The sequence below is a fragment of the Artemia franciscana genome, chromosome 9, assembly GCF_032884065.1.
Source record: "Artemia franciscana chromosome 9, ASM3288406v1, whole genome shotgun sequence".
Taxonomy (NCBI): domain Eukaryota; kingdom Metazoa; phylum Arthropoda; class Branchiopoda; order Anostraca; family Artemiidae; genus Artemia; species Artemia franciscana.
Window position 1 is genome coordinate 18,397,648 of NC_088871.1, and position 14,177 is coordinate 18,411,824.

Below are 14,177 nucleotides of genomic sequence, written 5' to 3' on the forward strand. Positions count from 1 at the left end.
TAAAATTGTAGTCTCAGATTTGAAGTCTACAAGCTTAAAAGCCCATAAATGTATACATTGATAAAAATTAAATATTATTTGTGAAACACATATGATGATATTAAACTGAAAACTTATAGCCCTTTGAATAAAAATTTTCTTAAGCCAAACTTTGAAAGATGACAATTAAAAATCAGGCGAAAGATTCCCTAGGAATTTGCTGACGTAATGAGATTCGGTTGTACAGCCATTCGGTTGTACAGCCAGCCACTATGGCTGGGGAATTTCCGCTTATTGCGTAGTAATTGGAAAAATTTCAAAAGTAGGCGGTGCCACGAGAACTGGTAATGAGATTCATCTGTAATTTGCATCAGTTACTAGATAACTTTAGAGCTGTACACACGTGAAAACTTGTAAGAATTTATCCTTTTAGAAAGCATAGGAAGAGTACTTTATAGAAAAGAATCAGAATATGGGAAATGTTACATTTGAAGAATTTATGCTGGAAATGCGAAATGAAATATTCAAGCAAAGAGCCTTCAGAATTTATAATGGTGACAACACATTTAGAAGCCACAACGAAGAAGGACGAGAAAAACAGATGTTTAGATTGAGAATGAAAAGTGAACTTTTTGCAGAGACAGTGTATTCTTTGGTAAATGGCACAGGTTTTGCACCAAAGAATACTGCTCAGGTTGCTACTACCCAAGAAACGCCGAAACAGCAAGAACAAAGCAAATCAGAGGCAGATTTATCAGCAGGAGAATTATTGACTGATGGCCAAATTGCCAAACCGAAAGAACTGAGCATATACGAAAGCCTTAGACAAAGGCTTGAAAGACTTCGAGACAAGAATGGACAAATTGCCAAGCAAATTGCAAAGAAAATTAGTATCTATGAAAGACTTGGACCTCATGTAAGTATTCAAGAAAAGCATGGCCAAATCACAGAACAAATTAGTATTTATGAAAGACTTGGACCTCCTGTCAATATTAGAGAAAAGCCTGGCAAAGAGTTTTACAAGAAGTCATCAAAATTGGCTGATGATGAAAAATTCAATCGCAGCAATTTTAGAAGAAATTACCAACCAAATAGAGCAATACATGCTGGGAGGACTGGTGGCCCAGGTTCTCAACCTCAGATAAAGTTCAATAGAAACAAACAAGTTCAGAGACCAGAAAAAACAGCAAGAGCAAAGTTGATAAATAAACGCTGTAAGTATGGAAGAGAATGTTACAACGACAAATGTGCATTTATTCATTAGAACAAGTTATAATTTTTCGATCTGACAGATACTAAATTATTTGTTTAATATTTTTTTTATATTAGCTTGAAAAATTTGATTTTTTATGGATATCAAAATTGATTATTGCTTAAGCTAGTTTTTAGATTCTTGGTAGTGTTTTTTTTTATACTATGTTTGTCATTCTTGAAGATGTTCTCTTTGTCGTAAATTTGGATGTATAGAGAAAGAGAACATCTTCCCCAATTCGTTTTTGGCACAGAAAAAAGATAATTTTAGCAAAACCAGGCGACAATGAGTGAAGATAGCCTCTTCATGACACCCCTGTCGGCTGAGCAGATAATACTCACTTCAAAGTAAGTGAGGGGGACCTGGAAGCTAGCTAAAACTAACTAAATATATGAATAGGTCTTGAAAAAAAATTATTTCATTATTAGCTAACTCAAACATGGGCACCCACATTTAGGATCAGGGAAGAGGCCAGTCCTCCCTCCTATCCTTTTCTAAGAATGTTGCCATTATCTGGCAATGAGGTAGCCCTCTAAATTTTCTTAAGTGATATCTGGGTTTAAATATTTTTATAAATCTTTGTCAGAAAACCCCCTTTAAGAATATTCAAGAAAATCTCCCAATCACAGTGGAAAGTTGTTCCCATGGAAAACTCTCATATGGAGAATTTCTACCATGTTAGATCCCCCCCCCATCTCATAGAAAAATCCTCCAGATAATTCCAATCACGCTTAAAATCTCCCCTGGAAAATATCCATACGTTAAATTTAGTCAGCAAAGGCAAAGTGAAAAAATAATTTCGTGGAGGAATGCTCGTAATTTCCCCAGTGTAAACATTTTCCCCGGAAAGCTCACCCCTAGGAAATTATCACCATAAAATTTTCCCAGGCAGAAAATTCCCAATGTCCCCCACAAAAATGTCTATATACTTCCAAATAATAAATACTATACATAAACAATTAAATTTTGTAACTTACAGCCTTTTCCCCAGAAACTGTGGGGGTTCGTTTTATCACCAAATGAAATTATTGGACGTTTTAACTATGCTGTACAAAATGACTATAAAGTTTTGATCAGACGATTTCAAAGAAGGGGGGGGGGTGAAGTTGAAGGAGGCTAGCTATCATCCAATCTTTTTGGTTACTTAAAAAGGACATGAGAGCTTAGTATTTCCAATGAGTATTTCTAAGTGAGCCCTCTATCAATACGCACATCCATGGGAAAGAAGCAAAACATAAAAACAACAAGTAAACACGCACCTATAATTTTTTTCTGTCAAAAATACAAAAATTCCATATTTTTATGAATAGGAGCTCGAAATCTCTACAATAGGGTTCTCTGATATGCTGAATCTCATTATGAGATTTTTTATTAAGATCCTTTGAAGTTTTGGAGCTATTTACCCCTTTTTCAAAAATCAGTAAAGTTTTCTCAGGAATGTAACTTTTCCTGGGTAACATTAAACTTAGAGACCTATGTATATTTTAAATCAGCATTAAAGTTCAATTCTTTTGATGCATGTATTGTTATCAAAACTCTATTCTTAATTTTGGTTACTACTCAGCCACTTCTCTCTTTACTTACAGTTCTTTATCATGAACTGTTTGATATATCCCAATCTTTCTTCAAAATTGCTTTTATATTAATAAAAAACACATAACCCTCGCCACGCACGCATTCAATATTTTATTTTGGAGCAGGACAGGCATTAGTGAGTGGGCACAATTCCGAAAAATAGGAAATAATATATTGCAAAAACTAAAGAAATGTTGGTATTCTTGGCAACCACTAACATGATCCAGCCTTCCCATTCAAAGTCCCTGATGAACTAAACAATCAGAAATTCTTCCATAAGGCTATTAGCCATAAGACTCCAATGTTTCATTGTTATTATTTTTTCCAGAGGCAATTCATATCACAGAAGTAGTATAAACACTGGATGGGGCTCATCTGATTGGAAATTGGAAGTTCTAGTGCCCTATTTAAGAGTTTAAAGTGATTGAAGGGCAACTTGCCCCCACGCCCTTTTTCCCTAATTGCATCCAATGAAAATTTTTAGATAGTCATTTTGTTAAAAATAGTTCAAAGATCAGACAACAAAAACTCTGGGGTCAATATCAACCCTGGGCCTCGGAGCAGGCATTGTCATTCACCACAAGACAACAAAAATGCTGAGGTCAACACTACACCCAGAGCTGGGGCGAGAGTTTTAAGCTACGTCCTGGAGAATATAAGATTTTTATGTAAGGGGTGGTCGTATGACCTTCAATGATGGCTCATTTGATTGAAAATTTAAAGTTCTAGGTACTTGTGAGTAAAAAGTAATGAGGAGAAAATCTACCCCCCCCCCCCTACCCCACACTCTTTCCCCAAAATGTATCCAATCAAATTTTGTAAAAAAAAATGTAAAAAAAAAAAAAAAACACAGGGTATATAAGTTTTTTTTTTTTTTTTATAGAAAAAGTCGCTGTACAAACACCAGAGGGGACTAAAATGATTAGAAATTGAAAGTTCTAATTATATTTTTAAGAGTCAAAAGGGATCTAATGACAACTAGTCCCCCCATCCCAACTCTCTTTTCCCCTAATTCATGCAGTCAAATTTTTTAAATAGCCATTTTGTTCAAAATAGAATAAAAATCCAGGGGTAGCACAGCCCCCAAGAACCCGGGGCAAATATTGGAAATTATGTCCCAGGGGCTTATAAGACTTTTAAGGAAGAGATGGTCATATGAACTTTGAAGGGGGCACATTGGATTGTAAATCCGAATTTCTATTGCCATTTTTCAAGAGTCAAAAGTGATCAGAGAGCAACACTAGCCCCCTCCCACACTTTTTTCCCCTAGCCCATAAAATACAAATTTTGAGTCATTTTTTTTAATTCAATCATCAGATAAAAAAACTACAGGGTTTACCGAGATCCGTTGATTTTTGAACGGAAGTCATGGCCAATTGACGAAAAAAGCCAAGACAAATTGTCCAGGTTAATTTTACCCCTTGGATGGCCGTTGTTACTGTCTCCCATTTATGCTCCATGCAAACGTGTCTTTTTACAATGACAAACTAGAGTCGTACCGGTTGGAGGTTCTCGCTGGGGAACAATCGCAGGTTGACTACAAGTTGACTTGGATGAAAATTTTCCTCTCATGCATATCACTCCACAATGCTGAACTAGAGTCAACCTGTTGAGTGTCTAACGTGTTAATTCACGGCGAGTGAGACAATATATTGTAAAATTTGACAATGAATATAAATGGAAATAAGAGTCCAATTCAAAGCCTACAAGGGCCTCCTACAATTTGCCTCGACTCTTATACAAGTGAACTTGCATTTATACACCAAGAGATTTGGGCCATTTATACCCTAGGTGCATATAAGTTTTTTTTTATGGAAGAGGTGGCTGCATAAACTTTGGAGGGGACTCAAATGATTAGAAATTATACCTTCTAGTTCCCTTTTTAAGAGTAAAAAGTGATCCGAGGGCGACACCTCCAATCAAATTTTTTACGTACCAGTTTTGTTCAAAATAGACAAAAGATCATATTACAAAAACTTCAGGGATAATACTACCCCCATGAGCCCAGGGCATACAAGGATTTTTATAGAAGGGATGGTAGTATGAGCTTTGGACCAAAGATCACATAACAAAAAATCCAGGGGTATCACAGCCCCCAAGAATCCGGGGAAAATGCTGGAAATTATGTCCCAGGGGCTTATAAGATTTTTAAGGAAGAGATGGTCATAGAAACTTTGATGGGTTCACATTGGATTGTAAATCCAAATTTCTATTGCCCTTTTTCAAGAGTCAAAAGTGATCAGAGAGCAACACTAGCCCCCTCACACACCCCCTTTTTCCCCTAGCCCATAAAATACAAATTTTGAGTCATTTTTTTTTAATAATTCAATCATCAGATAAAAAAACTACAGGGTCAACAACCCCCCTCCAGATTCCAAGGGCTAGTGCTTTAAGTTATGTCCTGGGTGCATATAAGGTTTTTTTTATGGAAGAGGTGGCTGCATAAACTTTGGAGGAGACTCAAATGATTAGAAATTATAAGCTCTAGTTCCCTTTTTAAGAGTAAAAAGTGATCCGAGGGCAACACCCCCCTCCCACTAACCCTCTTTATTCCAAATACCTCCAGTAAAATTTTTTACGTACCAGTTTTGTTCAAAATAGACAAAAGATCATATTACAAAAACTTCAGGGATAATACTACCCCCAGGAGCCCAGGGCATACAAGGATTTTTATAGAAGGGATGGTAGTATAAGCTTTGAAGGGGGCTCATTCAACTGTAAATCGGAACTTTTAACACTCGTTTTACAAGACAAAATTAACTGGAGGGCAATTAGCCTTTCTTGAAGGACTGTGAATGCCAAAAATTCAAATATCATGACTATCAGTTTCTTGAAGAGTACACTTTCATTCAAGCAACCAATCCCTACGGAGATGTTCGTCCAGCAGTGCAAATTCCTCGGTATCACTCGGTATCTGAAGTGGGAGGTCCACGTTACTAACACCACAAAGCAAGCCAATTTGGCACTTTCTACGCTCAAATTTTTCTTCAAGTTTTCTAGTCCTGCATTCCATCTAGTTTCATTCGCCCTGTTCTTGAATATTCTTGTCCGGTTTGACATTTTGGTTTAACTACTTCCCAATCTTATTCAATAGGGTCAGTCCAGAAGCAAGCATTGCGAATTATCTATGGTCAAGGTAAACTCCTGTATCACTTTCTTCTTAAGCACTTCCAGCTCACTACCCTATCAGAGAGAAGAACCCTCCTGTGTACCCGGTTTGGCAATAAAGCAATGACAAACCCCCGTTTCCAAGATTTGTTCGCCCGCCCTTTCAACCTTTAAGATCCCGACCTCAAAGACCCAACTCAAAGAAAGTCCCCATCCTTGAACCTCTCCCACTAATCCACGAGAGATACAACAACAGCTTCATTCCTGCTTTTGTAAACATTATTAATCAGTGAATTTGTTCTATTGACTCAGTTTTTAGTTGATGATCGGTTGTTTTAATCTGACAAGTGTCTATCTGACACTGTGTGTCTGTGTTTTTCCCTTTTTGTTATTTGGCAAGTTTTATCTGACTGTAATACCTGACGTAAAGCGCTAATTCGGCGCCACGCGCTGTTAAAATCGTTTTTAAAATAAAAGTCCCTCTCTCTCTCCCTTATTTTCTTCTAGAAAATTCAATTTTATTCCACTTCGTTGAATTGTTGCTACAGATTGCAGGAATATTACAGCTGGTTCGGAGGGGTTTACAAAAAAAAACAAAAAAAAAACACATCAGAATTCTTTTTTATGCATTTTTATTACCTTTTTATGAGTTGGTCAAAAATTTTGGGGAGGGGATTCAAACTTGGTAACCCCCTGGACACGGCCATGGTTACTAGCATCCTTTTTTTTACCCTGGAACTCCTCCCAAAAATATTCACCTTTCTCTGTCAAAATTTCGAGAAGTCGATTGATTCGACTCTTAGCATCAATCTCGACAACTTCTTGAAGTACGATCGTACATGCTCTACCCACTGTACCAACAGTAACAAAGATATAATTTTTAAGAAATTCTGTAGCCAACTCTTGAACTTCGTTAGGAAACGTTGCTCATAACATCAATGTATTTCTTTCGACGTATAAGGAATCTAACATAGATATATACAAATGTATACACATGTAGTTATTAAAAAGAAAGTGATTTTGTCAAAATGACCAGTGGTACGTTTTTTTACTCATGAAAAGACAGGGTCTGAAATAAGACGAACAAAAAAGGTATCATATCCATACGACAGAATCAATTCTACGTTTACGCTGAGTCAATGATAGGTGTCAGATCAGAGTTAGCAACAATCAACAATTTTACAAGAAGTGGGATAAAAAGTCACATCTTAGAAGGGACAGTATTCTATACACCTAGACAACAATTGGAGACACAGGTAGATGAAGTAACCACCCTTTGGTCAAAAGCAGAAACAAGTGAGGTCTAGCCGAGTTCTACCTCTCCAAAGCTTTTGTTACTTAAAAGACATTTCATATTCTTTAAGGAAAATACCAGAAAAATCCTAAGAACTTAAGGCTCCCACGGAAGAACCTGAGAATCTAATAGAAAACCTAAAATTATTTCTAAGTCTAGAAGGGTAATATTTGTGTACCGAAAGTATTAACTTTTGAAGACAATCGATACCCGATACCGCTGAGTATCGAGCACTACTATTAATAGCTCTGGGTAGTCGACAAATTATTTGTCGAGCATTATCAACTAGAAAACTGGTTTAATTTGTTAAATTTATTTTTGTTTAGGGAGATTGGATATCTTAATATCTCTCAACCCTCGCCTATAAATTCCATCGTGGTGATCTTATTGAAATGTACAAGCTCTGCAATGGAGCCTATGATAACGTACCAGCCCAGAGAATCGTGCAGTTCAATAAAAATCATCTCCGAGGACATCAGTACAAAGTGAGTATGGAACGTTTTTACAAGGACATGGGCCGATGGACGAGATTTCTATCTCGTCCGCCGTTAACTTTTTTTTTGTCTGGAGAAACTACTTGGGATTTATTGGACAGTCTTGCCATAACTTGTTGAGCTTTGATAAGAGATCCGAATAAACGAATATCTGAATCCGACAACTACATCCCCGGATATCTTGGGAAAAAAACATTTAACTTCTCTTGTTTTCTACCCAAGATAGAGATATTCAGTTTTAATGAAACTGACATCATTAGAAAGTACGAATTCTATTTTTTCGATTAGGCTGATCAAAATTTTTCTTTTTAAAGATGAGTAAAGAGTAGTCCCTTAAAATTTCTAGTTTACCTGCTTGGAAAACCCCAAAAATCCACTAAAAACAGTCACTTGATCAATTTTGCCACTTAAGGAGTTTCCTAAGGTGTAACCAGCCCTGATTGAAACTTTTTTACCACAAATTCACTGTCTGTTCAATTAAATTTACAGACAAATCACAAATTTTCAATAGCTCTCGATGAGAACTAGTTTCCTGGGAGAATTTGCATACAAAGCCTTCTGTCTTTGAGGAATCTTCTCAATTTAAAGTTGGAAGGTGAAAACTAGGCTAGAATTTGGCACGTTTTTAGTTTCTTAGCCAAAGGTAAGTCGAAAAATGACCCAACCAATTACCGACCTATATCCATTCTGCCTTTTTTTCAAAAATTTCCGAGAAGGTAGTTCATAAACAAATGTATAACTATCTTCAAGAGCAGTACAAATTTTGCGAAACGCAGTTCGGTTTTCGGAAAGGATTTTCAACGGATCTTGCCATCCTAAAGTTAGTTGATTGGGTAAATGATAAATTTGATAAAGGCCTAATTCCTGCAGCATTATTTTTAGATATTAAAAAGGCATTCGATACTATTGATCATAATAAGTTGATGTATATTCTTAAATCAATTGGGGTAGATAACGTAGCTTTAAATGGTTTGAATTGTATTTAAGCACTAGGGCGCAAGTACTGCATAATTCAAATGTGACATCTGAGAGCCATTTTATAACGTGTGGAGTTCCGCAAGAGTTAATATTGGGACCCCTGTTTTGACTTATTTATGTTGACCCAATAAAATATCATTTAACTGAAGCTAACATAATTCTATTTGCAGATGATACACTTTTGTTTGCTGCATCTGAAAGTCTACCTTCTTTGTTTAAAAAAATGGAAACCGCTCTCAATGAATTTGTGTCATGGGCGGATTCGAATTATTTTACACTTAATTATAGTAAGACAAATTATATTGTATTTTCTCGAATAATATCAATTGAAACAGATCTAAAATTAGGAGTAGGTAATAGTACCATAGAAAGAATTAAAACTTGTAGATATTTGTGTTTTATAGTTGATGAGAATGTTTCAAGGAAAGAACATGCAAAGTTAGTTGGTAACAAACTTTCAAGGTCCCTAGGAGTCATCCGCTACCTTAAATTCCGTTTTCCTAAGAAAATATTAAAATGATTTATCATTATATTTTTCATCCTCATTTGTCTTATGGGTGTTCCATATGGGCAAGCAATTTTATTTCTTAATATAAAAGAGCTCAAATCATCTAAAATAAAGCAAATCAAATTGTATCTCCAGTTCAACATGCAGATAATATTAACCTTCAATTCAAAATTGCTAATGATAGTTTATGTGCCCTCTAATGATAGATTTATAGTTAAATTTATTTGAGAGAATTTCTCTAGTCCCTAGAATAGGTCTTTCTCTCTGGGTATTTTCATTAGCGCATCTTTTTTCTCAAGTAGACTGGCCCGCCATCTATGTTTCCAAAGTCATATAGTACTTTTTTGCTCCATTAATTAAGGTGCTGATTTTTTCTCAGAACAAGCAGAAGAGAGGAAAGAACCCTCCGGAAGCACCGCACTGTACCTACCGGTATTCAGTTGCCCGTATATTACGGGGAATAGGTGAGAGGGTCCTTACGCTTCCCTTGTTCCAGGGTGATTTCAATAACTTGAGTATTCATTGAGCGCTGGGCGCGCGCACATGAAATAGACATTCTTGGATTTTTATTAGCCTTTCCTACAGGTAGCGACTTGTGCTTGCAAGCGAACTGATTGCGCTGAATAGTGAAACAACAATATACACGATTTTTCTGAGAAATAGCTGGTGATCCATGTCCCAAATGTAAGAAAAATGTTACAAGAGCTCAAGGCGGAATTCAATGCCGTACCTGCACGAAGTGGTTCCATTTCTCCTGAGCATCTGTCAACTACAGCAAAGAAGCTACTGAAAAATTATTGGGGAAATGGCAATGTCATCGATATAAAGAGGTAACAAACACACCAAAAGCCGCGACAGTCGGAAATCCGAACAGCCAAAGGCAGCACAATCAAGGCTTCATTACTGTATCTACTGCTTCAACGCAGTCTTCAGACAACAATGAACCCTAAATCATCGGTGAAAGTCCTTTGGTTCATGAAAACCCTACCATACAATTGCGCAGCGAACCTTATAGTTATTGTCACACCCAGACTGAAGCTAGCACATCATTTCGCTGCTTCTTCTGTAGTGAGTGGGAGCATGCCTCCTGCCGTGGAATAAACCCTGATATTGTCTTCTCGATGACACTTCATGGCCCAAAATCAATCTTGTTTCGATACGAATGTTCATCCTGCTCCAAGCGGAATGTAGCCCATCTGCAGCTACAAGTTAGGATAATGGCAGATCGCACGAAAACCGTCAATCCAAATGAACAGGGACGATCAATTCCAAATTCTGGCGATCAAGCACTGTATTCCCATGTGGCACAAAATGGAGCAGTCGGTTTTGGTGCAAGCATACCAACCGCAGCCTACGCAATCAACCCAATCGAAACGCTTCTATTAGCTGAAAAGGAGAAGCAATTACGGGAAGAAAAGCGACGTAACTTGGTCTTCGCGGAAATTCCTGAATGGGCGATCTACGACCAATTTCTTTAACTCCATTATTATCAAAAGTTTGTAAAACGTTCCTATACAAATGGCTACTACAAGGACTCATCGAAATAATAGACCCCCGACAATACGGCTTCCAACAGGGGTGTAGTACAAGCCACTACCTTGTAAAAAATTTTGAAACAATGGTAGCCCACCTTGAAAAAAATAAGGCATTTGTTGAACTTCTACAAGTAGATGTCAGGAAGGCTTTTGATACCTCTAGCCATGAGGAAATATTAAAACACATGGAAGGTTTTCACTCTTTCTTAATCAAGATAGTTGAAAGTTTCCTATCTGAACGAAAACAGAAGACCAAATATGAAAACGAGCTGTCAAATATAACGACCCAAACATGTGGTATACCTCAGGGAACTAAGCTATTCTCGTTACTTTGCAAAATGATGGCTACATGGCACAAAGATCGCGCAAAGTTCGCAGACTACTTAAAAATGATAGCACTACAGATGTAGAACGAAATCCAAGACCCAAAGGATATGGTAACGAGACTGGAGCGAGACTTTTCAGCCAAAAAACTCACCATAAATAGAACGAAATCAGAAATAATGAGGATTTCATTTTTAAAGCACAGGGTAATAGATTTACCTGAAGTGGGTGTACTAATAGTTCAGAAAATGAAAATTCTGGGTGTCATTTTTAACCATTGATTGATATGGGACGACCATATATATATCATTTAGTTTCCCAAATTATCCCTCTACTAAGGTCTTTGGTAAAATTACGCCGCTTTAATCTAAGCAAAGATGCAATGCTTACTTATTACAAAACTCACATGAGACCAATTCTAAAACATGCCTTCCCAGTCTGGCACGCTGGTTCCTCCAAAGATCAAACTAACCAACTTGAGGGAATACAAAGGCGTGCATTGCGAGTGATTTTGGGGGATACACTGCTACCTTATGAAAAATGTCTTGTTCTGTCAGGTTTAACAACGCTTGAAACAAGAAGGCAGGAACTTCTAATGGGCTTCAGACATGGCCTTCTCTCATCACAAAAGCATTGCGATATCCTACCACCGATTATTACACATAATATTTCACCACTCATTTTAATTTATAGTTTTATATATTGCGATTATTTATTTTGATATTGCGCAATAAATTATTTATCATTGTGTCGAAGACTCGAGACTTTGAGATCGCAACTTTTTGCTTTAAATATTTCAATAGCCTCCTTCCGTCATCATTCCAAAATATGTTCACAATAAATCAATATCTGCATTCTTATAACACCCAACATTCTTGTGACACCGTCCAAGAAGCACCCTAAACAAAAAGAGCCTCTTTTTTAATTAGATTTTTTGCACCAAATATTTGGAATCTACCACCATTCGATATCCGGAATTTGAATAATATCCGGAATTCAAGCGAGCAGCAAAAGGTCATTACAAGAAAATCTTTTAGTGCTCTCTTCATTTAGACCCCCCCCCCCCCGTTTTCTTTTTAGTATTTTTATTTACCTGTTTATAACTTAAGGTTTTTTTCTTTCCTTTTTTTTAGTGTTCAGTTAGTTCCGTGTTGGTTATTTTTTCCGTTTGTTGTTTGGTGTTTAATTAATATAAATTATATCTCTGCCCTAGCCACAAGCACATAATTATAAGCTGGAACGGTTTTCAAAGCCAGTCTGGGCACTAGCCATTTAATCATTCTATGCAAAAATTATTGTTAATAACTAATTAACATTCTATATAATTATGATAATTTTATATCTACTGTAATCCCTATTCTATTAAATTTCTGAAATAATTTAATCTGCTTGTATTGTTTCTCGAGTCAATATGGGTACAACCGATTAAGTTCCCTTTCTTATTGGTTATTCGCTCTTCTATTTAAGCACTATCATTAATAATTAAAATTCTATATAATTATAAAGTTATTCTAATTCCTTTTCAAATTAACTTGCATAATAGCTTTGTTTATCAACCTAGTTTTTTCTGGATTTAGCCTGGGCACAAGCCATGAAGTTTTCCTTTTTGATTTTTACCTTTTCGTTTAATTATTGTATGCGATTAATATTAATAATTATTAGTCTAAATATTTATCCTTATCAGTGTAATTATTCATTTACATTTATCGAAGAAACAGTTTTTCAGCAACCAGTTCTTTTCAGGAGCTGGCCTGGGGAAAGCCACATAGTACCCTTTCTTATTATTCTTTCCAATTTTTATATAATTATTATTAGAAATTAATTAACATTCTATAAAATTACCGTAATTTCGCAGTTATTCAAATCCCTTTCATATTTACCTGATTACATAGTTTCATGAACTTGTGGTTTTTCCAGAGCCGGTCTCTGCGCATGCCATTAAGTCCCCTTTCTTCATGATGACTGGAATTGCCCACTTCTGAACAGGTGTAGGTTGGGTATATCCAGATTTCTTTATATTAGCTAATATTATTGAACGCCATCTGGCAGGATCAAAAGAATCAATTCCACTAGGAAGGTCTTCGCCTTTTACCTATAAAATCCAATACAAGGAGGATTAATAATTTAACTTATCAATTATACTTACAGAAAAGCAATGGAAAAAAGTCACAATAATTAACAACTAAATTAATAATATAAGTCACATGAGCAACTTAGTACTTAAATTCGAAATAATTACTTAAATAAGTACTTAAAAGTTATAAATTTATATTTTTGTAACAATTAGTTCATCAAAAGTAAAACTAAGACTATTAAAATTGTCAAGATGCTCCTTTTTTAACAGTATTTAATATAAACTTACAAACCAGAGCTTTTTTTGGAGACGAGGTCGTGAAGGGTGAATAATCCTAGAAGAAACATGTGATGACACGAAAAACGATGTAGTTTTTCAATTTAGGCAACAGCCTATATGAAAAATTCCTTCCTCTTAACAGTTTGGACCTGTGCACAACTGGGCATATAATTATACAACAGACAGCTGGAACAGGGGCGTAATTTCGTCAGAATCGTAGGGGGGGGGGGCAAAGTTGGAGCCAATTTACCCAAATAAGCGATAGTGACAATAAAAACTAAAAAATAAGCCGTTTGGTACCATAAATGTACTTCGAAATGGTCTAAACGGTCTTCGAAGTTATAAATGTACTATTTAGTACTTGGAGGGGTGGTTACCCCCTGCCACATAGGAAATTACGCCCCTAAGCTCCAACTCTTGAAAAGAGGAAATAAAAAGCCTTTAGATAATTCCACAAACAACATTGGCCGCTCATAGCAAAGAATATAAACTAAGGAACGGGATTTCAAGATCCCGATCCCAAATTTTTTGTTCCCTTCGTTTTCCTTTACTGGCCATAGACCCGTTTCGTCATTTTCATTTCACTGTTCTATCATGGCTGACCAGTTCGGCTTTAGATCTTTTATTTGCCTAAATAATAGTTGAATTTCTAATGATGGAGGAAAAATCTTCTTTTTTTTCTAATTGCAAAAGGAAAGTTTTTGAATTTATAAATATTCACTTGATTGGTCATATTGGTCATTGGTCACTTGATTTGCAAAAATTCGTTTCTCCCTC

The 14,177-nt window shown here is 36.2% G+C and overlaps 1 protein-coding gene across 22 annotated transcripts in view; it reads right to left on the reverse strand.

Annotated features, from left to right (window-relative positions):
* LOC136031098 (putative ATP-dependent RNA helicase Pl10) overlaps positions 1-14,177 on the reverse strand; it is a 75,554-nt gene that overhangs the window by 19,109 nt on the left and 42,268 nt on the right. For 13 of the 22 annotated variants that reach the window (XR_010618427.1, XR_010618428.1, XR_010618429.1 and 10 more), the window contains one exon: positions 12,928-13,139. The exons of 4 other annotated variants lie outside the window; for them this stretch is intronic. Coding sequence is in view for 6 of the 18 variants with exons in the window: in XM_065710396.1 (XP_065566468.1) it covers positions 12,942-13,139 (198 nt within the window). In the remaining 12 variants the exon portion in view is untranslated. Of the gene's footprint in view, positions 1-9,918; positions 10,575-12,889; positions 13,140-14,177 lie in introns of all 22 variants that reach the window. 5 more of the 22 variants (XM_065710387.1, XM_065710398.1, XM_065710385.1 and 2 more) reach the window with 3 other exon arrangements.